General features: G+C 60.3%; 1 protein-coding gene across 3 annotated transcripts; it reads left to right on the top strand.

The window, feature by feature from the left end:
* The first annotated feature begins 1,010 nt into the window (after nt 1–1,010).
* On the top strand, nt 1,011–24,632 carry SLC29A4 (solute carrier family 29 member 4). 3 transcript variants are annotated; one of them, XM_070362121.1, is made up of 11 exons: nt 1,011–1,224; nt 13,196–13,377; nt 16,233–16,358; nt 16,643–16,756; nt 17,220–17,348; nt 19,254–19,328; nt 20,489–20,736; nt 21,338–21,473; nt 21,589–21,776; nt 22,414–22,654; nt 23,661–24,632. In XM_070362121.1, exons 2-11 carry the CDS (start codon nt 13,206–13,208, stop codon nt 23,801–23,803), a joined length of 1,572 nt encoding a protein of 523 aa, XP_070218222.1. In that variant the 5' UTR covers nt 1,011–1,224; nt 13,196–13,205; the 3' UTR covers nt 23,804–24,632. The 3 variants fall into 3 exon arrangements, with proteins under 3 accessions (XP_070218222.1, XP_070218224.1, XP_070218221.1); XM_070362120.1 differs by lacking the exon at nt 1,011–1,224 and adding an exon at nt 9,450–9,719; XM_070362123.1 differs by lacking the exons at nt 1,011–1,224; nt 21,338–21,473 and adding an exon at nt 9,447–9,719 and having other exon boundaries at nt 19,259–19,328.
* The last annotated feature ends 1,080 nt before the right edge of the window (nt 24,633–25,712 follow it).

Here is a 25,712-nt window from a genome sequence, read left to right as displayed (position 1 = left end):
ACATAGCTACTGTTGTCGGCCCATTTCACAGACGGGGAACAGAGCTCAGCTCAGCAAGGCTCAGGAACGTCACAGGTCCCACGGCTGGGAGGTGGAAGGCTCGAGTCAAACCCAGATCTGTCTGATGGCAAGGCTCAGTGGTAAAGAACCTGCCTGCCAGTGCAGGAGACATGAGACACGGGTTCGATCGCTGGGTCGGGAAGACCCCCTGGAGGAGGGCATGGTGACCCACTCCAGGATTCCTGCCTGGAGAATCCCGTGGACAGAGGAGCCTGGTGGGCTACAGTCCAGGGCGTTGCAAAGAGTTGGACATGACTGAACGACTTAGCACACAGGCACACAAAGGCTCAAATCTAGCCTCTCTGCTCTCCCAAGCAGGGACGACAACGTATGGCGGGGCGCCGTGTGCCGCAGGCCACGATCTCTGGGGATCTTAACAAGCAGCGAAACTGTCCAGGGATGAGGGGAATATTGATAAGTCCCTCCCTCTCTCTGTCTGCATCTCCATTTCTATTTCCATCTCTGAAACATCCTAGTCAATGACCTCACCTCCCCCTTACAGGGATCCCCGCCCCCTCCAACACTACTTAGAGAGCGGTCTAGACAGATGTTCTCCTGGATGGATAATCCATCTATGCAGGGAGAGGTGTACCTTGCTTGGTTGACTTTTCTGGATCGGCGAATTATCATCTGTATAATCAGAGGAGACAATAAAGCTATTTTCAGCTAGGGAACAAATGAGTGCAGTGGTAGATCCAACCCCAGCGTCTGGTGCTGGGGAGGCTGACTCTGTCCTCATGGCTGGCAGCCTCCCCCTGCTGGGGAGGGGCTCATCTACATGGCGAGGACGAGGGAGGCGGGCAGGAAGCCTTCAGGAGTGCCAAGGCTGGACGGCCCCCTCAGTGTTACCAGGGCAGGTCCTGAGAGGGTGGGGGCGCGGCTCCGGGGACACACAGCCCGCAGGGTCCCCCGGTACCCTGCACGGCTCTGCTGGGCACGGCGGCCCCAGAGACTGACTGCTCGGGTGTTTTCTCAGCACATGGGAACAGATGGCTCCAACTCCCACCCACGGAAGCCAAACATTTCCCTGGTTACCCTGCTAATTTGCTCACAAGGCTCCTCTTGTAAATAGAGAGTACAAAGGCTCCTTCGCGCCGCGTGTCTGACGAGCAAATTCTGACTCCACGGGGGAGAGGCCTCAGAGAGAGCACAGCAAAGTCCCAGGTAAGTCCCAAGTAAGGCCAGGCGTGGGCCTGGTGTGGTCCAGGCGTGGCCAGGAGCGTCGGCCATTCGGGGCCATTTTCCTGCCACTCCCCAGAGGCTGGCTGGGAAAACTTGGGCCAGCCTGTGGCACGTGTTTCCTCATCTGATCTGTGAAATGGGCGTGTTGATGGCAAGGGACCCGGATGCAAGCCATCACTCAGGTGCTCCAGGAATCCGAGGATCTGGGAGTCTGGTCACCCTGCCTGCCTTCCTCTGGGGTCAGCTTGGTGGCCCCAGGGTCCAGTGCCACTCTGTCCCCAACCCCAGTGGTAGCTGGTTCACCCAGACCCTTTTACTGACCGAGACCTTCTCCAAGCCCAGCCCCAAGGCTCAGAGACGGGCTGACTCCTCGAGGCTTCTCAGTTTGGGCAAACATTCGACCTTGGGCAAACGGCTTCCCTCACCTGGGCCTCACCCCCATCTGTACATTTGCGAGTCCTCAAGCCTCCTTCAGAGGCAATGAGGGTCCAGTGACCCCCAGTGAGTACTCAGGGTCACCCCTGACATGCCCAAGCCAGGGGGAGGCTCCGTGCCGGGGGACAGTGGTGCTGAGCCTTTGTGAGTGGATGGCAGTTGGCGGGATGGGGAAGGGCGTGTGTGGATGGGGGTGGAGGGAACTAGGTGGGCAAAAGCTTGGGCAAAGAGTCGCCTTGTTGTTGGGGGCGGGGAAGCCTCAGGAAATTGGGTGTGGCTGGGAGCTCAAGGGAGGGGCTGGGGGTGGGTGGGAGCGTCGGGGGTGGCTCGGCGCTGCGGGAGGCGGAGATCAGAGCTCGGGGTGCAGCAGCCAGCCCAGGGTCTGCCGAGGCTCCCATCCCCCACCATCCTCAGTGGCTATAATGAAGAGCTCTTCCAGCTAAAAGCTCCTGGAGCCTGGCCAGCAGCTGCCGCCGCCCTGGCCAGCCTCCAGCAGGGCCCCGGGGAGCCTTTATGCCCACTCGCTGCCTGGCCTGAGGTGTCCTGAGGGGCAGACCCCAAGATGCCACGATGGCTCGGGGCCCCGGTCCCGGAAACCTGGCCCCCGGTACGCCTCCCTCTGACCTCCAACCCCAGGGGTCTGGGGGGTTCTGGGGAGCAGTGTGCCCCACCTAGGACAGACAGGGGTGGCTGAGAAGGGACAACATCTGCCTGGCCTTGCTGTGTGACTTGAGCAAGGCAACTGGCCTCTCTGAGCCAGGCCCCTCCCCTCCTAGACTCATTGTGAGGATCTGAGCAATGACCTTGGCCCAGGACTGGCTCCTAGGGCTGCCAGTGCCAACCTACCCCCCGCCAACCCTGTCCTGCTCAGCACCACACACACCATCCCTGCCCTCCTAGGAGACAGTCCTGGGGTTTTATTCATTCAAGTTGCCTTTTTAGCCCAGAGGGTTGGGTTGCATTTTCTCTAAGTTGACACCACGATGCTCAAAGGCAGAGCACAGGCAGGGATGAGCTGATGGCATCCTGGCGTGTGATGCCTGCAAGGCTCGGGCAGGGGGGTCCCGGCCGGCCCAGGGGACCTTTCTGCCCAGGTCAGAAGCCTGGTGCCGGGGCCTGCCCTGAGGTGACCGACATCACCCATGTCCTGGGGTCACTGTGAGCGTGGAATCCAGCTTGTGTATGGCATGACTGTGCAAAGACCCACTGTTCCCTCACCCCCGCCTCCCCACTGCCCCATTGGCTTCCCCAGCTCTCAAAGGGCGCTCCCAGGCCCCTGCACAAATTAGAGGAGGTGAGAGGGGAGGTGCCACGGGGAGACCCTCGCCCCTCCACCGTCTGTGGAGGCCTGGGCCTGCCCAGCGCGGTAGCTGGCGGGCCCGGGTGGGCACCCAGCCTCTGTCCGGGGGGGCCTTTGCCTCTCCCTCCCCAGCCCCTCCTGACAGTCTCTGCCTGACTCTTGGCTGCATGTCCCGGTCGATGGGAAGATTCTAATGGGCTTTAAGTTAATAAGTTGGGAATAAATTAGGTTTGGGCTCTGCGGGAAGCAGATGGACTGGAAGAGCCCTGGCAGGGGTGGGGCAGGGTAGGGAGGGGGCATGGCGGGGCGCACCACTGGCCCCTTCTCTGCATCCCTCCACCCCCAGCATCCCAATGTATCATTGCAAACATTTTCAACATAAGGAAGAGCCGGAAGAATCATGCTGGGGACCCCCAGCGGCCCCCCCAGAGGAGCCTGCCTGGACTCCGCTCTGTTTCTGAGAGTCCAGCTCTCCACCCACTCTCCACCCAGCAACCCACCTTCCTTCAACGCAGTTCAAAGCCAACTGCAGACACCAGGACACTTCGCCCCCACACCTGCAGAGCGGTAGCTAGAGGTCAATATTTGGGGATTTTTCAGACAAAATTTACCAACAGTAGAAGGCACGAATCTAAAGTGAACATTTGCTGAGTTTTGACAGATGGACATGTTGGATTAGCCAAATCTCTATCAAAATAGAGAGCATTGCTCACCCTGATGCCTCTCCCTACCGAAGGGTAAACATCAACCGGATTTCCCTGGATTCATCTTGTCTGTTCTGGAATTTCATGTGAATGGAACCACACGATAGGAATTCTGTGCCTATCTTTCCTGTGTCTGTCTTTTCCATTCAGCATAACTGCACCTGATGGTCATCCGGTTATGGGGGTAGCAGCAGCGTGCTCCTTTTTCACTCCTGAGTAGTATTCCGTGGTGGGACTGGACCACAGTTTAACCATCTTCCCTCGCAAGGCCCCAGGCTGTTTCCAGGTTTCTGCTATTATGCATAAAATCTGTATCTGCCTTTTTGTGGACATTTATTTTTGAGATTACCTTGAGTCCGTCCCTCCCTCCAAACAAACCAAGCCCACCCTGAAGCTGGAGGGGACAGGAAAATACCCCAATACACCCGCTGGTCTTTGGGCTGAGCACATCACCCCCACACGGCGTCCCACTGGGGGGCCATGGTGGTCTAGGAGGCACCTACTCCCTGGGAAGGGACGGACAGTGAGCGGGCAGGCTTGGTAGCTGTTGTCACTGCAATGGTGGGAGTTATTCTAAAACGTCCACTTTGGGCCCAAAGTGTATCCCCCGAGATTCGTGCACAAGGGCACCCACCTGGAGGGCTGGTTAGATGGGCCACCAGCAGGAACAAAGCCAAGAGCCTCCAGAAAAGCCATCACCCTAGGGAAAGATCGAATGTAGAGTATTACCAACAAACCATGGTCTTGGGTCAAGCAAAATTTCAAAGCACTGTTGTCGGGGTAGATGATACGGTTAAGAAATATTTAAGGGGACTTCCCTGGTGGTCCAGTGGCTAAGACTCTGCACTCCCAAGGCAGAGGGCCCCAGTTCGATCCCTGGTCAGGGAACCAGGTCCCACATGCTGTAATTAAAAGATCCTACGTGCTGCAACTGAGATCGAAGACGCCGTGTGTCGCAACCAAGACCTGGTGCGGCCAGTAAACACATATTTTTTTAATAAGAAATATTTAAGGTAGTGGCTTGAAATGCTCTCAGCTAGATGAAAAGGCTTCTAAGAATCTTAAAAGCAGGCACCTCAGACTTTCTCTGTTAGATTAGTGAAGTTAGTGAAGTTGCTCAGTCGTGTCCGACTCTTTGCGACCCCATGGACTGCAGACTACCAGGCTTCTCTGTCCACGAAATTTTCCAGGCAAGAATACTGGAGTGGGTTGCCATTTCCTTCTCCAGGAGATCTTCTCGACCCAGGGATTGAACCCAGGTCTCCCGCATTGTAGGCAGACGCTTTGCCGTCTGAGCCACCAGGGAAGTCTGTTAGATTAGAGAGCTTCTAAAAATCGTGGGGACCTTGTTCCTCAGCCCAGCACTGAGAGATGTGTGGGTGCGGCTTTTACCTATTAATAGTGGAACGGATTATAATTTGATACGTAGGAAGCCCACAGCGTTTTTAAAACAATTATATCAGATTGGGCTGAGCAGCTGAGCCAAATCTCTGCTGCTGGGACAGAACCCACTAGCCTACCCACCTTCCCACCCATTCGTGATGTGTGGGGAAGGTTACAGGGTGGGCTCTGGGTGTTACCCCTGCAGACCCTGAGGGATCCTGGGAGAGTCAGTACGAGCAGGTTAGCTTTCAGGAAGCTCGCTCTGTCCGTCTAGCGAGCTGGGTCGGAGGGCACAGTGCGGGAGGCCAGGAGACCAGGGAGGGGGCCCTGGTAGCACTCCACTGACAGGTGACTTTGGGGGGAGCTTCCGAGGCCACCGAGAGCAGCGCCCAGCACTTGTCGAGTGCAGGCCGGGCAGGGGCCTTGGTCCCCAGCGGTGGCAGCTGCAGGTCACTCTGGGGCATGAAGCAGACCCCACCCCAGCCTCTCCCTGTGCCACCTCACCGCCCTCACGAGGCTGGGTGACAGAACAGGGGGGACAGCGGGCCCCTCCCTCAACCCCTGCCACAGCCCGTCACCTGCTTGTTCCAGTGGGCCTTAATTGGCTACATTTTTCAGCCTGGCAGATGGCGTTTCTCCAAGGGAAGGCTGCTCACAGGGATGGGAGCACAGGCATCGACGAGCAGGGTCTTTGCTGCCGTCAGTGAGGCTGGGGTGTCGTCAGCAGTGACAGCGGGCCAGGTCCTGGGGCTTACCCAGCCCGGCACCCCCACAGAGAACACTTTCCTGGGCCTGCCACTCAGCCCCGAACCCTCAGGAGGCATAGCCAAAGACTCGGCTCTGACCTGATGGCTGGGACCTCTCTGGGTCTCAGTTTGCCCACAAGTAGAATGGGGATGGCTCTAGGGGTCCCCGGCACAGGGCAGCTGGCGGGGGGAGGGGAAGGATGTCTCTGAATGTGCACTGAGATCTCAGCAAGCGTCGGTGCCCCCTCCCTGGTGAAGCATGTTAGATCTTTTACCCCTCACAACAGTCCTTCCAGCTCTCCTTTTCCAGCTGAGACACAGAGAGGGGCGGTGAGTGGCCACAGGTCACACAGCAGGAAGGCTGAGCTCTCGCCAGCTGCTGAGGGTTGAGGGTCCCCGTGGGGGAAATGAAGTCTTCCTATCTCCCTCAGAGGGTACAGCAAGGTCCTTGGGCATGAGACCCACGGTATGGTGCACGACAAGGAGACATTCAAGAGCAGGGCAGAGGGCACAGCACGAGCCAGTGTATCAGTTATCACAACCACAGCCATGCCGCGTAACAAACACCCTCCAGAGGTCAGTGGCGTAGACAGGAGGTGTGTGTGGCTTTCACGTGAGCCCTACAGAGCTCATGGCTGGACTGACCCTGAGGAAGGGTCCTGATGTGGCAAGATGTGGGAGTGGCCTGGCCCCTCTCAATTCCGAGTCCTATTCAAATGCATCCGCCTCTCCCAGGCCCATTAGAGCCCCCACGACACAGCCCTGATCACCCCCATGATATCGCAAGCTCCTGCTAAGGTCCTCTGGACACGAGCAACATCAGTCATCCTCCCAGACCTTGGCCCTCATCTAAACCCTGAAGTCTCTTCCCTGTCTTAGCAAACTGAAACTTTTCTTAGCAAATAGAAAAGGCAGGAGACTTCCCTGAAGAGCCAGTGGTTAGGACTCCGGGCTTCCACTCGCAGGGAAACTGGTCAGGGAACTAGGGTCCTGCATGCCCTGCGGCATAACCAAAAAAAAGTCAGAAAAATAAAGACAATGATGCCTCTCCAGTCCCCACATTCAATGGCGACTAACATTTTACTGCATTCCCTTCTAGTCTTTCCTCTATGCAGAATACATATACTGTGTGAAACTGTGTATCGGGCTTGTCCAAATAATGTTACAAAATTCAGTGTATGAGAGGGGACAGTAAAAAAATCAGTGTCCTTTCTCTGATCCTGCCCCCACCATCTCCTTTCTCAGAAGCAATCGCTATTTGGTACTATTTTATTAGGGTGTTATGCTGATATTCACAGGTGAGGCTCACCTATTATTTTCTTAGAGAACCTTCTTCAGGTTTACCACACTCTTTCTTTTCTCCTGTGCTCTGAAACGATGACGTTGCACCTTGGCTCTCCTTTCTTTAAAAGTTGGGTAGAATCTGTAATTTTGTGAAACTGCCCACACCTGAGTTTGGGAGCAGCGAAGACATAGTTCTTAAACAAAATTCTCTATTTCTTCTCCAGTAAATGTTCTATTTAGATCTGATTTCTTATTTGATGGCAGCTTGTCTGCTCATTTTTATTTTCCCAGAAAATCTTTTATCCAGTTTTTCTAATCTGGGCCACAAAGTGCCAAGTATCTTTTGTATTTCTTCCCACTTCCTGTTGATATGCCACTTGCTTTCACATGGCCAGTTTCCACATTAAACGGTACATCCTAGTGGTGACAGATTATTCCACTAGTTTTCTTGTTTTTTTTTTTTTCAAATATAACAATCATGTCATCTGTCTCCCACCATGATGAATATTCCTTATCTTCTCTTCTTGGATAACCAGACTATTTGCAATGTCTGGCTATTATGGCGAATGTTTTTGTTTAGAAAGCCTTTTCTGTATTTTTAGAATTATTTCCTTAGGCTAGATTTTCCGAATCAAAGGCATCTTTTTTAAGCCAATTTACTTTCTGGGAGGATTGTTCCAATTCACATCCCCCTACCCCAGGAGAAATGGCAACCCACTCCAGTACTCTTGCCTGGAACATTCCATGGACTGAGAAGCCTGGTAGGCTATGGGGTCGCAAAGACACGACTGAGCAACTTCGCTTCGCACCCTAGGAATCTAGGCTTAAAACTCTTCCTCCGACTAAAACACTCCAGGGACTTTCCTGGCAGTCCAGCAGTTAGGACTCCTTGCTTCCACTGCAGGGGATGTGGGTTTGATACCTGATCAGGGAACTAAGACCCCACATGCTGCTAGGTGTGGCCAAAATAAAGAAAGAAGACACACCAGGGGCTCCAACAGGAGCCCCCTCAGGCTGGTTTCTGCCCTCTGCCCCCTTCCTCCCCCCTGGAGGTACACTGACCTTCTTTCTGTTCTTGAATAGAATGAGGTTTTCTGGCCTCGGGACTGTGCACTGGCTGTTCCCTCTGCCCAGAGCACCCTTCCCACAAATCTCCCCACCAGGGGCAAGTCTCTCCCGTCCAGTGTCACCTTCTCAGAGTGGCCTTCCCTGACCACTAGGACGCCCACCCACCCCCGTAGGCACATGCCATTGTCTCTCCCACCACTGTCTCTCTGTCTTCCAGGCATCTGAAGCTTCCAGAAATGATTGCACTTGCTTACTGCCTGCGAAACCCCATGGGGGCAGGGACCCTGATGGGGTCCCTGCACCTGGAACAATGTCTCACAGGCACCGAATAATTTTTCCTTGCACCAGGGCAGCTTCACCATGGCCTCCCGCATTGGCCCTTTCAATGCTTTAGAGCCCTGGGAGACACCAGACTCATTAACTCTAAGATTAATGATTTTGAACAACTGGCCCTGTCTCCCAGCCCACTCTCTGCTTGTCAGAGGTGGGTCACCAGACAGGAGGAGGGGCTAGTCTGGTGGGAAGTGAGGGGATGACATCCAGGTAGGGGCTTGGCATGGTCTCTGCCAGGCACCTGTGTGGATCCCTCCTGGGGGGGCTCAGCCCTGAGTGGGCTTCCCACGGGCTTGCTCCTCCACCTCCCACCTCTCCTCCCCTTGAGGTTGGACGCCTCTCCTGACAAAGAACTTTCCCTCCCTTCCCAGTGTGGTGGGCTCCTCCCAGGTCACAAATGAGCAAAGGGAGGCTCCCAGAGAGGTGGGCACAGGGGCCAACAGCCCTGGGGGGGTTGTAATTCCATCCACCCGGGAGGAAACTGAGGCTCCGAGACAGGAAGCCGCCTCCACAGCGTCTGATCTCAAGCAGCGAGCAGGAGGACCCCAGGGCAGGAATGGGGACCAAGGCTGCAGAAGCCCCTAGATCTGTTTGGAATGCACAGGATCTCCTGCTCGCCGACTTCTACTCATCCTTCAAAACTTGAATCTGGTCACCGGCTGACCTGTCCCACCCACTCTTCAAGCACCACAGGCCTCCCACGAGAGGGGACAGTAGTTGGAGGAGGTGAAGGGGCAAGGCGGGGATGGGGAGGGGAGTAGGCCTGGGCACCCAGGCAGGGAGGTGGGCATGGGCAGTGGTAGCTAGATCAGCCACAGGTCACCCAGAGGTCGCCGGGCGGGGGCGGGGGGGGGGCGCCCAGACCTCAGTCTCCGGCCCTCCCCCGCGGCTCGGAGGGCGGGGAAGGGGGGGGGGCTGGGGGGCGGGAGGGAGGAGGGGAAGGGGCGGGGCTCCGCGCGGGGGGCGGGCCGGGGCGGAGCGCGGGGTCCCCCGCTGTGCTCGCCGCGGCCGCTGCGCCCCCCCGGACGCGCTCGCCGACCCGGGGGCCGGCGGACTGGGACCCGCGGAGGACGCCGGCCGCGCCGGGCCCGAGGCGGGGTGCGGGGAGCGGGACGCAGCGGGCCGGGGCACGCGCGCCCAGGGGTCCCGGCGCGGGGGCGTCGGGCGCGGGCGGGGCCGGGCGCCCCGAGGACCCCCACCACCCCCAGACCGGACCGGACCGAGGTAAGCTGCCATCGCGGGGGCGGCGGGCGGGGCGCGGGCCGGCCGGGACGCGGGGACCTGTCGGAGCCTTTGTCTGAGGCGCGCGCGGCCCGGCTCCGTGCTTCCCCCCCACTCCGCGCCGGCTCCGGCCGCCGAGTCCAGGGGCGCGGGCGCGTGACCCCGGGCAGCCCGAGACCCTCATCCTCCCACTCCATCCCGGGGTGAGCGGGCTCCCACGCGCACCCTGTCCAGCCTCCGGACCGGGCCAGCCCGCCACCGGCCCCTCTGCGAGCGCAGGACCCAGACCCGGGAAGCGGAGAGTGGCCGCCGGCTCCAGGCCCTGCCTGGCCAGGCGCCACCTCCTCCCCAGGCACAGCCCAGCATCCTTCCAGCTGAAGTTCCTCCTTGGAAGTTCCTCCGCCCCACCGCGCCCCTACCCCTGCCCGCCCCCTCCCAGCTCTTGGGAGAGCGGCTGAAAGAGGTGGGGCCTGCGCCCAGAGGTCACCTCGCAGGGGTCCTACCGTCTGTCCTTCGCCCAGGAGCGCTGGCCTGCGAACCGACTGCGTTGCTGTGAAGCTGGTCTCCCGAGGGAGCCGGGGCTGGGGGCATTGCAGCACCAAGGCCAGGGGCCAGGGGCGGGGCCAGGCACCCGGGTCGGCTGGCGCCTGTGGCCGGTTGGCCAATGCTTTTGAGCCTGCCTCCTACCCCGCTCCAGGCAGGGGGTGGCCCGTGGGCCTGGAAACCCACTTTCCTATGGGCAGAACCACCAGGGAGGAATTTGGGCCAGTCCGGAAGGCTTGGCCGCGGAAAGAGCGGTAGAGAACTTACAGGCTGCCTCAGATAGGGGGTCCGGGGGCAGGGCCATCCAAGGGCGTCCAGCCAGCCAGGGCCAGGGGCTCGCATGAGCCTGAGGCCCCAGGAAGACTAGCCGGCTGGCTTTCCAAGCAGATCCCAGGCTCCCTGTGCCCTCCAGCTGGAGCGCAGCCCCTGAGAGGCTCAGACACCCAGAGCCTTCACAGTGCCCTGGGGGCACAGTTAGAACTCAGTTGCCTCTGAAATGGGGGGGACCCAAAGGCGGCCGGCCTGGTGGGGCTCCAGAAGGCGCTGTGTGGCCCCTGGACCCGGCTCTCTGTGCCTCAGCCTCTCTTTCTGCGAAGTGGGGGCCTTCAGGACTGCTGGGGTGTGGAGAAGACCCCTGTGCCCCTGTGCCTGTCCATAAAGTTTAATTAAAGCAGGACCCAAGGAGGAGGGGCCGGGGGAAGAGCTAGGCTCAGGCTTGCCTGTGTGGGGTGGAGCTGGGCGTGGGGGGGTCTGGGGGGACGGCTTGGAGGCCTGCAGCCCAGGAGAGGGAGGGGCAGCCCCCTCCAGCCAACCCCCCTTGCCCTGCCAACATGGGAGGTCATATCGGGGGTGCTGGGGCCACTGAGCACCTCCCAGGAGGGGGCCTGGAGGAGCACAAGGGCACAGTGGCCCAGGCAATGTGAGTGGCGGCTGCCCGTCTCGCCCGCAGAGTGTCTGGGAGCAGCGGGGTGGCCTCCTGGCTCCATGCGGAGCACGTCCGCCTCCCGGGTGGCGTGGCCTCTCGGCTAGGCGGAAACCTCAGCGCAGAGGCCGGGCGTGTCCCCGGCGCCGCGTCTGTCTCGGAAACACAGGCCAGGGGGTCGGAAGCAGACATCCTCCAAGGCTGGAGGGAGGGGTGCTTGTCGTTGCAGACCCTGTCCTGGGCCCACCTGGGAGGCCGGGTGGCTGGGGGACCCAGGGTGTCCAAGCCTCCAGTGCAGGACCCTGCCCAGGGCCACAGCCCTTCACCCGCGACTGAGCTCCGTCCTGAGTCCCGTTCGGCCCCTCAGCTCCGGATGTGGCAGGAGGTCCAGGGCTGAGCCTGGAGGGGGGTCACGCCTGGCTTCCTGGCCCCCACACACACATTGCTTCTGGGTGCCCATCTGCCGGTCAGCCCCCAGCCTGCAAGGACAGAATTTCCCCAAGACCCACCTGGAAGCAAAGAAGGCTCCAGACTCTCAGACCCCAACTAAAACTCTCTATGGGGAGCAATGAAGCGGGGGGAGCCCAGGGGAGGCTGGGGAGCAGGTAGACAGGCGGGGCTGCTGGAGGAAAGGAGATGAACCAGGCAGAGGCGGGGGTGGGCATGGCTGTGGGCCAAGCTCAGAGAGAATCGGGGCAGCCGCGGGCACATAAGGTCCCTTGGGGAGCGGTCCCTCTCCCTGCTGCTTCTGTGGGTGCCCTGACCCATGCTCCAGGGGGAGGGGATCAGGAAGTAGGGACGCCACACTCAGTGCCCGATGCTGCCACATCCCATCTGTCTCCGGTTCCCTACAGTGAGTGTGTATCCTCTTGGCAATCAGATAAACGATTAAAGGTTGTTCCAAAAACAAACTGGTCAGTATTTTAGGGAAAAAAGCTAGTCACCCAACTTCTCCAATGGTACTGGAGAAGACTCTTGAGAGTCCCTTGGACAGCAAGGAGTTCAAACCAGTCCATCCTAAAGGAAATCAGTCTTGAATATTCTTTGGAAGGACTGATGCTGAAGCTGAAACTCCAATACTTTGGCCACCTGATGGGAAGAACTGACTGATTGGAAAAGACCCTGATGCTGGGAAAGATTGAAGGCGGGAGGAAAAGGGGGCGACAGAGGATGAAATGGTTGGCTGGCATCACCGATGCGATGGACACGAGTTTGAACAAACTCTGGGAGATGGTGAAGGACAGGGGAGCCTGGCATGCTGCGGTCCATGGGGTCACAACGAGTCGGACTCAACTGAGTGACTGAACAACAACGTCCACTGAGGATCAGTTAGCTCCTTTCCTCCAAAGATATAGATTTGAATTGAGGCAAGAGCCAGAGAGAAAGGACTTCCCGCCACCCCACAAGGCTGGCCCCAGTACGTGGGCCGTGGGGGCGCGGGGACCCACAGGCCTGGGTCCAGGTTTAGGTCCCGCCGCTCACTGCCTGTTAGACCGGGGTGGCGGGGCAGAGGAGCTGTTCACCCAGTAACGTTCCTTTTCATCGGCCATCAAATGAGTGGATGTTGGAACCTCCTTCCAGAGGGCAGTGGTTCATGGGACACTTGAGTGCAGCACTGGCACACACATGCTCAAACCACCCCTCCTGCACCACCGCATCTGTTTCCTCTCAACCGTGCCCGCCGCTGCCGCCCTCATGCAGGCCTCCAGTCTTGCTCCCTGCTGCAGCCAGGGAGCATCTTAAGACACAAGTCACATGGCATCACGTGTCCGCTTGGGTTTGCATCCAGCGACTCTGCTGTTTCAGTGCTGAGGGCTCAGGTTCAATCCCTGGGCGGGGAGCTAAGATCACATAAGCCATGTGGCATGGCAAAGAAAGGAAAAAGAGGAAAAAAAAAGGGGATGGGATGAATAGAGAGGACGGATGGCCCTGGGGGGCGCGGGCTGGCAGCAGCGCAGTGGGGCTGGGGTCCTCTCCTGGGCTCCCCATCTGGCCTCCTTTGCTTTCTCTGCAGCGCGGCCGCCATGGGCTCGGTGGGCAGCCAGCGCCCCCGGGAGGCCAGCGTGGCAAGCATGCCGCACGGGGGTGTGGTGATGAGCTTCAGCTTCGACAGCAGCCACCTGGAGGAGGCGGTGGCCGGGGCCACCCAGGCCCAGGGCGGTAGGACCAGGGGCATCCCGATTTTCACGGACTCTGGTGAGTGAGGGGCAGCGGAGGGTCGGCCTTGGGAGTCCTCCCGAGCCTTCCTGGGATGGGGAACCTCGGTGGGGGGGATCACTGAGCCTGGGGGGCAGCACTGGCCAGGATGGATTAGACCTGCTGCGGCGACAAAGGAGCCCACAGTCCCAGTGCCTTCGCCAACGCCGTGTGTCCAGGTGTGTTCAGGGAAGCCTCCGTCTTAATGTGGGCTTCCACGGGGGCAGGCGCACCGACCCGTGTGTGGACTGCTGTCTGCAGGCGACGTCTGTTGTGTGGCCACACTCATTGGCCAGAGCCAGCCTTGCTTCACTTCAGCAAAGTCCCCGAAAAGAGGACTGGTGTGAGATTCCAGGACCCTGTTTACTACCTGACCGTGTGTCCCAGAGCAAAGACCTCCGCCTCTGAGCCTCGGGTTCCCTCGGTGGAGGAAATAGGGCAGACTTGCTGAGCGGGCAGCATGTGGGTCTGGAGTCAGGCAGATTTGGGTTCCAGAGAGCTCCCGTCTCTTTGTCTGCTCAGGGACCTTGGGCAAGTCACAAAAACACACTCACCCTTTCCCCAGGGGCTGCAAAGTCCATACCTCTTCTCTGCTCCCCGGAACTTAAACACTGAGATGCAGAGCTGTTACGAGCACACCTTAATGTTAGATGATACAGGGGTGAGAAAGTGAATACAATAAGAACATTTGACTACTGTAGCCCGCCAGGCTCCTCCAGGCAAGCATACTGGAGTGGGCAGCCATTCCCTTCTCCAGGGATCTTCCCAACCCAGGAATCCAACCCAGGTCTCCCACATTGCAGGCAGATTCTTTACCGTCCGTGCCACCAGGGAAGCCCTAATACATATATACACACGTATTCATATCAAAATAAGGAAGAAATGCTCGGGCAGTCAGTCCTCCTATCTGGCTAGTCACGACTGTAGCTGGTATTTATAGCTACTTTCTCCCACCCACCCCCACCCACATTCCTTGTGCCCTCCACCAGCACCTGAGCTGGTCAGGGCTCTTTTCCGGAAGGCTCTGGAGCACGAGCAGTCCTGCTAGACTTGGGTTGGGGTCATTTTCCATGGACTGTATCACATAGAGCGGACATCCTGAGAGAGGCCGTAAGGAATCTCCCGTCTTCCAGATCCACACATCTGGGAGCACCCAGATGTCCCTGTGATGGTCAGGATCAGCCCCTCCGCCCCCAGTGGGCACAGCAACTCTGTCCTCTGCAAACCTGCAGAGGACAGTGTCTTGGGGTGGAACCGTCCCGCCCTTTAGAAGGAAGCCCCCTGCACCAGCAGAGCCTGGAGACATGGGGGTGGGAACCAAACGTTTTGCGTTGCTGTTCAGTCACTCAGTTGTGGCTGACTCTTTGAGACCCCATGGACTTGAGGACACCAGGTTTCCCTGTCTTTCGTCATCTCTCAGAGCTTGCTCAAACTCTTGTCCGTCAAGTTAGTGATACCATCCAACCATCTCATCCTCTGTCACTGCCTTCTCTTCCTTCCCTCAGTCTTTCCCAACATCAGGGTCTTTTCCAGTGAGTCAGTTCTTTGCATCAGATGGTCAAAGGACTGGAGCTTCAGCTTCAGCATCAGTCCTTCCAATGAATATTCAGGACTGATTTCCTTTAGGATTGGCTGGTTTGATCTCCTTGCAGTCCAAGGGCCTCTCAAAACTCTTGCCAGCACTGCAGTTGGAAAGCATCAATATCACTAGTTCGGGGACCTCTGCCGGTTGTGGTGATTTGGCCTGCTCTCACTTCCACCGTGGTTCGTGGGAATGAGAACGCTAACTCCAGGAGAACCTGGACCATATATTGGACACGGACTTAGAGCGTAGACAGCCTCCCAGAGAACACTGTCTGAGCCCCACTAGCTGTTGACACCCAGCTGGCCCTGTACTGAGTCTGTAAAAAGCCATTTCAGCATTCTGTCCAGCCAGGCGTTTCAGTGGCCATGATGATAAGAGTCAAGGAGGCGGAGAGGGTCACGGAGGCGGAGAGGGTCACGGAGGCGGTCGGGGTCACGGAGGTGGTCGGGGTCGTGGAGGTGGTTAGGGTCACGGTGGCGGTCGGGGTCGCGGTCGCGGTAGTGGTGGGGGTCATGGTGGCCGTGGGGGTCACGGAGGCGGGGAGGGTCACAGAGGCAGTCAGGGTCACGGTGGCGGTCGGGGTCGTGGAGATGGGGGCCTCTTGGTGACGGACGGCGGCCGTGGTGAGGGTTGCTGTGGTCGTGGCGTGTGTGGTTGTAGATCTAGTGGCCGCGATGGTGACGACTCGGGCGGCAGTGGCCACGAGGGTGGACAGTGGCCCGGTGACCGTGACCCTGGTTCTAGTGGCTCTAATGGTGATGCCAACAGCCGCGATGCACGGTTGGCTTTGCCAGCCTCGGCTGTGGGATGGATGGCAGCCGGGGTGATGACAGCCGTGGTGACTGCGGCCTGCGTGAGGAGGGACCACAGTACAGTGATGGTGGGCGTGATGGTGGGCGTGATGGTGGTCCGATGGTGACAGGGGCCACAGTGCTTTGTAACTTTTGAGACTGGCCGTGCTGGCAGGGGTGCGGGCAGCTGTGGCCATAGGGCTGGAGAGAGCCCACAGTCATGATGGCTTCAGTGGCTGCATATGGTAGGAGTGGCCATGCTGATGGTGCCCACGATGGCGGCTAAGGTGGCAGAGGCACCGAATGGTGGGATGCCACGTCTGCGGTTAGGGTGACATTGAGTGGCTACGGCTGTGGTGGTCACGATGGGGGGTGGTGTGGTTCACTGTGCCCGTGGCGGCGGCCTGCACCCCAGTGTGGTGGCCGCGGCCACGCGTGGGCCTGTCCGCCTCACGCCTGAAGTCTGGGTTTGTCGGCAGAGGAGCCGGCGCCTGACGACCGCTACCACGCCATCTACTTCGCGATGCTGCTGGCGGGCGTGGGCTTCCTGCTGCCCTATAACAGCTTCATCACCGACGTGGACTACCTGCACCACAAGTACCCAGGTGGGCCCCGGCCGCGTCCTGCCATCCACACTGCCCTGCTCGCTCGGCTTGGGCCAGCTGCCCTCCAGAAACCCTTCGGGCGGCACCCTGCTCCGGGGGCCCGTTTTCTTCAAACTCTAGCTCGGCTGTGAACTGCCGTATGACCCCAGGGCAGCCCCTCACACTCTCTGGGCTGTTAGCCCCTTTGGGGCAGAGGGAGGAAGCAGTGCTCTGTGGGGGCAGCTGCAGAGGGCGGGGCTCCTCTGAGCCCCGGCTGCCCCCCCAGCGCCCCCCACCGCCCGCAGGAACCTCGATTGTGTTTGACATGAGCCTCACCTACATCCTGGTGGCGCTGGCGGCCGTGCTCCTGAACAACGCACTGGTGGAGAGGCTGAGCCTGCACACGAGGATCACCGCGGGTACGCTGCCCACTGCCCACCCGGCCCCCAGCCCTCCCCTCTGGCCACCACGCACCCCTGCGCCTCACTCTCCTTGTCTGTAAGATGGGTGCACTTCCTCCTAGGAATGTCATAGGTTCCACTATGAAAACCGGGTCAGGCTCGAGGGGTGCAGCGCACGCTGGCATGATGCCCGTACCTGGGGAGGCTGCTGTGTGCCCCACATGTGTTCCGGGGCCCTTGTTCTCCCCTGCTTTTCTCTACCATTTGTCTCCATGGTAACATTCAGCTTCAAAGTCCAGCTCAAAAGGCGCCTCCTCCAGGAAGTCTTCCAGGTGCCCCTCTGAGACCTGTAAGACGTCCTGCCCTCCCAGTCCTAAGGGGAATGGCAGAGAGAGAGCACTCAGCCCTGGCCCTGTGTGGAGGTGAGGGGGCTCCCCCAGCCCACTGCTCACTGCTCCCTCTCTGGCCTCCCCCAACACAGGTTACCTCTTAGCCCTGGGGCCCCTCCTCTTTATCAGCATCTGCGACGTTTGGCTGCAGCTCTTCTCTAGGGACCAAGCTTACGCCATCAACCTGGCCGCTGTGGGCACCGTGGCCTTCGGCTGCACAGGTAGGGCCAGGGGGCCAGGGTGGGTTGAGTTGTGTGCTAGGGGCGTGTTATACAGGGTGAGCAAGGCTCAGGGCTGGTGTGTGTCCACATGCACACGGGCATGTCCATTTTCACACATCGCACACTGCACACCCACAGGGCTGTGTGCGCTGGGCACGCAGTGTTGGAGCACACACACCGCGCACATGTCCACACGCCCAAGCCTTATGTGGACATTAAGGCACCTCCCTGGTTTTCTCAGGTATAAACTGTGCCTCACAAACTCTCAGGCATTTTTTCTGTGTCAGTGTTTCTATTGGGCAGTAGCTTTCCAGTTTTGTTTTTTTTTAAAGCTTTTTATTTTGAAACTATTTCACACTTGTGAAAAGTTGCAAGAATAATATAATGGGTTCGCATATACCTTTTAACTTCTTATTGTTGTTCAGTCGCTAAGTCACGTCCAGCTCTTTGTGATCCCGTGGAGGGCAGCAGGCCAGGCTTCCCGCCCTTCACTATTGCCTCGATTCACCAGTTGTTAATATTTTGCTGCAAATGCTTTCTTTCCTTCTCTGGCTTTCTCTGTCTCTCCCCACTTCTAAAGTAGCTGTATATATAAATTTCCGCGTACATATATATAAATGTAAAATAATGAACGTTTTCTCTTTAAACCGTTCAGGAGTTACTCCAGACATCGTCACACTTTTTGCCATAATACTAACAGTTCAGGGCTTTTCACTGTGGTAACAGTTAAACCTGAGACGTTTCCCCTAGAACCGTGTCTACAATTGCCCAAATCAGGACATTGAACACTGATACAGCAGTGTCATCGAATCTATAACCCATGTAAAGATTTCACAGGCTATTCCTATAATGTCCTCTATAATTTTTGTCTTTCTGACCCAGGGCCACATGCTGCATTACTGGTCATGTCTTTAATCCAAGTGGTCCTCAGTTTTCCTCTGTCTTTTATGGCAGCAACTTTTACAAAGGTCCAGGCCAGTAGTTTTGTTGATAATGCCTTCCGTGAAGAAATGCATTTCACATTATGACTCAGCAAACGTGTGTGTGTGTTTATAAATAAAATCAAGGTTTGTGAGATAATATTCTCAATCCAGGCTTTGTACACAGGTCTGCTCTGTTTTTTAAAAAATCCTGGTGACAACCACGAGATCCCAGTTTGCCTATCCTGCTCCAGGGTTTCCTTCTAGACATGGAGTCATTAGACTGTAGGGTGTGAGCCAGTGTGGCTTGATTTTCCCCAGACACGGCTGCAGTTCTGTCTTCATATATATATATTTTTGCTTGCACCGGGTCTTAGTTGTGGTGGGTGGGTTCTATTAATAGTTCCCTGACCAGGAACTGAACCCAGGCCCCCTGAATTGGGGGCATGGAGTCTTAGCCACTGGACCACCAGGGAAGTCCCTGCACTTGTGTCTTATTGGTCAGGACGAGAGAGGTTATGCTTGGTAGTAAATGAGCCCAGAAATCTCAGCGGCTTCGCAGAACCAGTCTTACTCCTGACTCTTGCTACACGTCCAGCTGGTGCCTGGGGTACTTTGCACACTCACTGGTGCTGACAGTGGCTCTCCATTTGTAACACGTGGCCTTGGCTGTAGCTGCCCTTGGGGAAAAAAAAGACTGGAAGACCACGTGGGCTTTTCCTGCCTGGTCCAGGAGTGATGTATGTCATTTCTGCTTGGCTGTCAGTGACCAGAGGAGGTGGGGGAGCCTGGCCAGTCCAGGGTGGGGACACGGAAGGCAGGCAATGCTGTTTCCACCACACCCCTCGCGGTGGTTGGACCACCTCCCTCTGCCCCCAGTGGTGTTCATGTCCTTTCCCCACTCTCTTGCCAACACGAGTGTTCTTGAACTTCTGAACAGGTGATAAGTGGTGTCTCACGGTTACTACTCTCTCTCTCTCTCAAGTGCAGCAATCCAGCTTCTACGGGTACACAGGGATGCTGCCCAAGAGGTACACGCAGGGGGTGATGACGGGGGAGAGTGAGTATCTGCAAACCCCAGGAGTGGGCGCTGGGCTTTCTGGGCTCTGAGACCCTCTCCCTGGGACTGAGGTGGGGCTCAGGAGCCCTGGGCACATGCGGCGGGAATGCCTGGCTGGAAGCAGGGGCAGGACTCCCAGATGAGGAATGTGGCTGTGAAGGGCATGGCCTCTTTGGTGTGCGGTCCTCTGGGATGTGAGGCACAGGTGGGTCTAGAGTGTCTCGGAGCGCCTGTGTGAGGCATGCGTTTTGTGTCTGTGTGTGCATGCGTGCGCGCGTGTGTGCACGGTCAGCCCATCCACACATGTCATGTCAAGTGCCGTCCCTCAGCACCAGGCTCTCCTTGCAGCCCCAGACCCATGAGCCACCGCCACTTGGCATCTCAGACTCACTACCCCAAGCCCACCGTGTCATTTCCCACGGCCTCAGTGAGCTGCACCCCCACGCTCAAACCTGAAAGTTACTCAACACCCCATCGTTCTGCAAGTTGTGTGGGCCTGCCTGCCCTCCAGCTGATCCTGCCTCTCCAGCCCCCGGTCCAGGTAGCTGACCCCCTCATGCGGTGCCCCCCTTCCACACAACGTTAGCTCCACCCTCCATCCAGCCCCAAGCAGCAGGGGCCCCCAGGAAGGTACCTGGCTTGCTGTGACTCCCCACCCACCTGGTTCCAAGCCCACAACTTCCTTTCAGCTCCTCAAATAGAAACACGCAGAGTTCATGCCCTCTTCCCCTGCCTGTACCCCCAAATCCTGGTGTTCTTCTTTGCGACCTTGGGGTCTCTCCCCTCCAGCCTCATAAGGAAAGGGCCTGTGTGCATCATCCCCACTGTGTCCTCAGGGCGGTACGGTGCTAGGCACACAACAGGCATTCCATCTACACTTCCAGTGGAGTGGGAGAGGGTGTGAGCAGGCGGCGGGCCGGGGAGGGGCGGTCTGCGTGGATGCGTCCTGTGGGCAAGTCTTAGGGCTGCGGGATAGCTTGTGGGACGGGGCCGAGAGGGAGGGCGGGGCCGAGAGGGAGGGCGGGGCCGAGAGGGAGGGCGGGGCCGAGAGGGAGGGCGGGGCCGAGAGGGAGGGCGGGGCCGAGAGGGAGGGCGGGGCCGAGAGGGAGGGCGGGGCCGAGAGGGAGGGCGGGGCGGGCGTCACGGCCCCTCCTCCTCAGGCACCGCAGGAGTGATGGTCTCGCTGAGCCGCATCCTCACCAAGCTGCTGCTGCCGGACGAGCGGGCCGGCACGCTCATCTTCTTCCTGGTCTCCGCGGGCCTGGAGCTGCTCTGCTTCCTGCTGCACCTGCTGGTGCGGGGCAGCCGCTTCGTGCTCTACCACACAGCAAGGCCCCGCCACTGCCGCCCGAGCCGCAGGGCCGGCTACCGCGTGCACCACGACGTGGCCGCCGAGGACGTGCACTTCGTAAGTCGCGAGGTCGGGGTCTGGGGGCCCTGGGCACGGCCGCCACCCTGTCCCAGCCGGGCCCTCCTTCCTGACGCGGACCACGGTTCCATCCCCCGGTGGCACACATGTCTGGGGCCTGAGCCCCCTCTGGATACGACAGCCCACCCCTGAGGCCTTAACACTCCCCCACGCCGGCTGTGATGGACCACACCTGCGGCCTGAGGTCCGTGCCGAGCCGTCCTGGGGGCTGGGGCGCGCTCTGGTGGCGGCAGGGCCACCTAGCCCGCAGAGGGCCCAGGGATGGCAGGTGTGGGGGCTAGGCACAGGGGAGCCGGGGAGCCGCCTAGGAGAAGGGCAGGGCAAGGGGAGCCAGAACGTTCTCAAAGGAGTTGTTCCAGCGAGTCGCCCTCGCTGGGCCCTGGGCTGGGGACATGAGTGAGCCAGAGACCGGCCCACGGGAGGCCCCCTTGATGGTCAGGGAGGTTCCCCTGATGGCTCTGGGCTGAGACCTGACCCGTGCGGCCGGAAGGCCGTTGGGGGTGGAGGGGAGCACAGGCCCAGAGGCTCGGCTGCGGCGACCCGCACGCAAGTCCCGGCCCCCACTCCGTCCTCCCTCCAGGAGCACCAGGGCCCAGCACTGGCCAACGGCGGGTCCCCGAAGGACAGCCCGGCCCACGAGGTGACGGGCGGGGGCGCCTACACGCGCTTCGACGTGCCTCGGCCAAGGATCAGGCGCAGCTGGCCCTCCTTCCGAGGTGGGCGGGCCTGGCCCGGCGTCGGGTCTGCGCGCGGGGTGGGGCGGCTGCTCCGACGGGCTGCTGGCAGGGGCTCCTGGGCTCGCCGCCCTCTGACCCCGCTGGCCGCCCACAGCCCTGCTCCTGCACCGCTACGTGGTGGCCCGCGTCATCTGGGCGGACATGCTGTCCATCGCTGTGACCTACTTCATCACGCTGTGCCTGTTCCCGGGTCTCGAGTCCGAGATCCGCCACTGCATCCTGGGCGAGTGGCTGCCCATCCTCCTGATGGCCGTGTTCAACCTCTCTGACTTCGTGGGCAAGGTGGGCCCCGCCCCAGCGGAGGGGAGGGCGCCCCCACTTGAAGATGCATGTGGCTCCGGGTGGGGAGGGTTGGAGCCGAGCCATGGACCAGACCAGGGGCAAGAGGAGGGGCACCTGGCACTGGCCCCAGGCTCACTGGTTGAGGGGTCTCTGGTAGCACAGGTGTGGATACAAGCAAGGGGGCAGGAGCACCCAGAACTGGCTAGCCTGTCATTGGGCTTTTCTAGAGGAACACAAGGCTCAGAGAGGGAAAGCCATATGCCTGCGGTCACACAGCAGGGAGGTCTGAGAAACTCCAAGCCAAGCTTAGTTAGCGGGTCCAGCTGCTGCCGCTTCCTACAAGTTGACACAGGTGGGCCTGACTCTTTGGGCCGCCGTGTCCTTGTTTCTCAAATGGGATCGTGAGCCTGCCCGGTGAGGGCGCTGTGAGGACTGATGCAGGACACGTGTCGTGTTTAGCTGGGTGCCAAGCACACCGCAAGGCCTGTGTGTCGCCACAGTGAGGGGTTTGGTCAGTTTTCGGGGGCAAAAACAGGAAAGGACAGGGACACAGCCTGAGCCGGGAGCGTCCAGGGACAGGAGTGGGTCTGGAGAGGCGAGGGCAGAGGCTGGGGCCCACAGGTCCATCTCCCTGCAGATCCTGGCGGCGCTGCCCATGGACTGGCGGGGCACCCACCTGCTGGCCTGCTCCTGCCTCCGCGTGGTCTTCATCCCCCTCTTCATCCTCTGCGTCTACCCCAGCGGCACACCCGCCCTCCGCCACCCGGCCTGGCCCTGTGTCCTCTCCCTCCTCATGGGCATCAGCAATGGCTACTTTGGCAGCGTGCCTATGATCCTGGCGGCGGGCAAAGTGGGCCCCAAGCAGCGGGAGCTGGCAGGTAAGGCCCCCTCGGCCCACTTGCCTGTGAGACTGTCCACCACCAGGCAGGGAAATCCAGGCCCATAAAAGTCAAGGCCATACCGCAAGCAGCTGCGTTTGGGTCCCAGGGACAAGTCAGCTCAGAGCGTGTAGGTTGGGACGTTCATCAAGCCCTTCCTCATTCATCCCACGACAGCTCGGTGAGCCTCTGCCTCGAGGCAGGCACTGTCCTAGGCTCCAGGGACACAGCGACAGTATAAGCGGTCCCTGTGCTGATGGGGTTGACCATCCAGAGCTGACACGGCACACAAAGATGTGCTGTGCTGGAGGAATACAAAACAGCGATGGGATGGAGGAGTCGGGGTCGGGCCTCACTGTGGAAGCAGGGCAGTCTGGCAAGGCATCACTGGGGAGGCCGCGTGAACAGAGCCCTGGAGGAAGGCGTGAGGGGCCAGCCACGTGATGGTGCAAAGGAAGCGGCGGGACTAGTATGTGCAAAGGCTCCGGGGCAGAAGCAGTGTGGGCCAGGGAGGTGGTGAAGAGGTGGGAGGAGCCTGGAAGGAAGCCCTGGTTCCAGAATCTGTTCTGACTGTAGGGCCTGCAGGGCCAGCTGACTGGGAGATGTAGCATGAGAAGGGGGCGGGGGCAGGGGTGTGGTCAAGAAGGACGCCCAAGTTTGGGCCTGTTGCCGAGGGCAGGAAGGCTGGACGGTTGTCAAGTGAGACAGAGGAGGGGCTGAGTGGGGAAGGGGCACTGGAGGTGGGTTCTGGTCAGGGTACCTGCGGGAAGCCTGGTGGGCACCCCAGGTCGTCCTTGACAAGGTGGGAGGCTGGAGAGGAGGCGGCGCAGGCCAGGCTGGGCCGCCCAGCACGTTCTGTCAAGGTTGGGCAGCCCTTGGGCGGCAGGAGCTGGCCGTGGTCACCGCCTCACCCCCCAGGAGCGGGGCTTCGGCTCCAGTGCAGGCGTGGCCCGCCGCCCCCCAGGGGCCCCGATCCCCGCCCGCTGAGTCCCGGTCCTGACCGCAGGGAACACCATGACCGTGTCCTACATGACGGGGCTGACGCTGGGCTCCGCCGTGGCCTACTGCACCTACAGCCTCACGCGGGACGCCCACCGGAGCTGCCTGAGCCCCTCCGCCGCCAACGCCTCCTTCCCTGCCGGCCTCTGAGCCCCGCCCAGGGAGGGCCGCCGGGGCCCCCTCCCCACCCCTGCCTGCAGTGCCTGGGGGCGCCCAGCCGCCTCCCTGTGCAGAAACCACCACCTCCTGGCGCTCCGGCCCCAGGGCTCCGCCCCGCTCTCGGAGGCCTGGACGCGCCGCCCCGGATGCGGCTGTGCTCCGCGCTCCGTCTCACGCCTGCCCTCGCCCCCCGCCCGTGTCCGCCCGGCCCCGCTCTGTTGGGTCACTCACAGCCGTCCCCGCCCGGGAGAGCAGACCGCCAGCCCGTGTCCCCTCCTGGGTCCTCTCTGAGGGCCCCACGGCCCTGACCCCACCGTCCGCGGCACCTCCCCCTCCACTGGGGACCCCACTCCCACAGGCCTCCCCCCACACCCCTGCTACGAGGGGGCTGCAGCCTGGGTGCGCCCACCCCGCGCCAGCACCACCCATGCACCCTGGTACCCCCCTGACGCCACAGGCCTGGGGGTCTGTCTGCCCAGGGAGCCCGGTCGACCTTCCTGTTTCCTCCAGCCGCCTGTGATACAGGAGGAGACAGTTTGAGAGCCACGACCAGGGCCCACAGCCTGGCTGGAGTCACACCCCACGACCTAGCCTTGAGCCCTGTCCAGGGGGGGGTGGAACAGACGTGCCCAGGGATGCCTGGCAAATAGAAGGGGGGGGGGGTCCCTCCAGAGCTCCAGGCTGGCTCAGCACCCCGAGCTGGGGGGATTCCCGGGGCATCCTGCCAGCGGCGGGCTTCTCCAGGGGTAAGACAGGCGCCCTCCCACCCCCTCCGGGTCCCGTCCACCCGTCGGTCCACTGACTGTACCGCACTGGCCATTAAAGATGAAGGCAGAGCCTCTGCCCCACCAACGCCTGGAAATCACGTCTGTGCCACCGCCGTCTCTGCCCGCCGGGGTGGGAGGAGGGGTCCTGGTGGGGCAAGGCTGGCGGTGACTGGGACCAGTCTTCCCCCCACGCACGTGGCGGGCCCAGGATGGAGCTGTGAGGAGGGGCGCGGACAGGATGCGCGTGGGCTTTCAAGGGCGGCCCACTGGAAACGGGGGAGAAGAAGGGACGGCAGCTCGGCCCTGTCGTCCAGGGTCAGAGCGAGGAAGCGGGCTGGGGGGCGTTCCGGGGTCAGGTCTCGGCTCTGTCGCTGACAGACTGTGATTGGAGCAGATTCCTCCGCTGTTCCGTGTCTCAGTCTCCCCGAAAACCGGGTCGGTGTACTCTCTGATGTGGGCGCATGGGAGGAGGGTTGGGGAGGCGGGGACCCGGCCGAGCCCACGCGGGGCGATGCCACAGGGGCCGCTCCTCGGGGCTCCGGGGAGGAGAGGGGAAGAGGTGGAGGGATGGGGGAGGGGGAGCGCGCACCAGCCCGTGACTCAGTTTCTCTAAAGCCCGAGGACCGTCCTAGATGGAGGAGCCCATCCCAGGCTCTGCAGACGCTGAGCTGGCTGCCTTCGCCATCGGCACACCGTACCCTCCACGCACCGCCCTCAAACAGCAAAGCCATCCGTGTCCCATGCACGCCTGGGGCGCTGGGGCGCTGGGCGGGTGCCCGTTGGGTCCGGCCTGAGCTTCCCAGTGCCGGGGTTGGGGGGGAAGCGGGGTAGGGCGGGGCGGGGTCAGCACCAAGACCCTGGCGCAGCATCCCCCGAACCCCCGCAAGAGTGCGGCTCCTCCATCTCGCGCCGGCTCAGGGCCCCGCAGACCGTCAGCACCCTCGTTATCTCTTCCAGAGTGGATGCAGCTGGGAGCATTCAGCTCCATAGGTTTTCGTTAGGTTTTTTGGCAGCGCAGGGTCGTTTGTTGCAGTTCAGCTCCGTTGCTGCGTGTGGACCTTCTACAATTGCAGGGCCTACTCTAGTTGCAGTGCGCAGGTTTCTTGTTGCAGAGCAGGGGCTCATTAGTTGTG

This window comes from Bos mutus, chromosome 25 (genome assembly GCF_027580195.1).
Source record: "Bos mutus isolate GX-2022 chromosome 25, NWIPB_WYAK_1.1, whole genome shotgun sequence".
NCBI lineage: Eukaryota > Metazoa > Chordata > Mammalia > Artiodactyla > Bovidae > Bos > Bos mutus.
The sequence above is the reverse complement of the archived record's forward strand: the minus strand, read 5'-3'. Positions and strand labels throughout refer to the sequence as shown.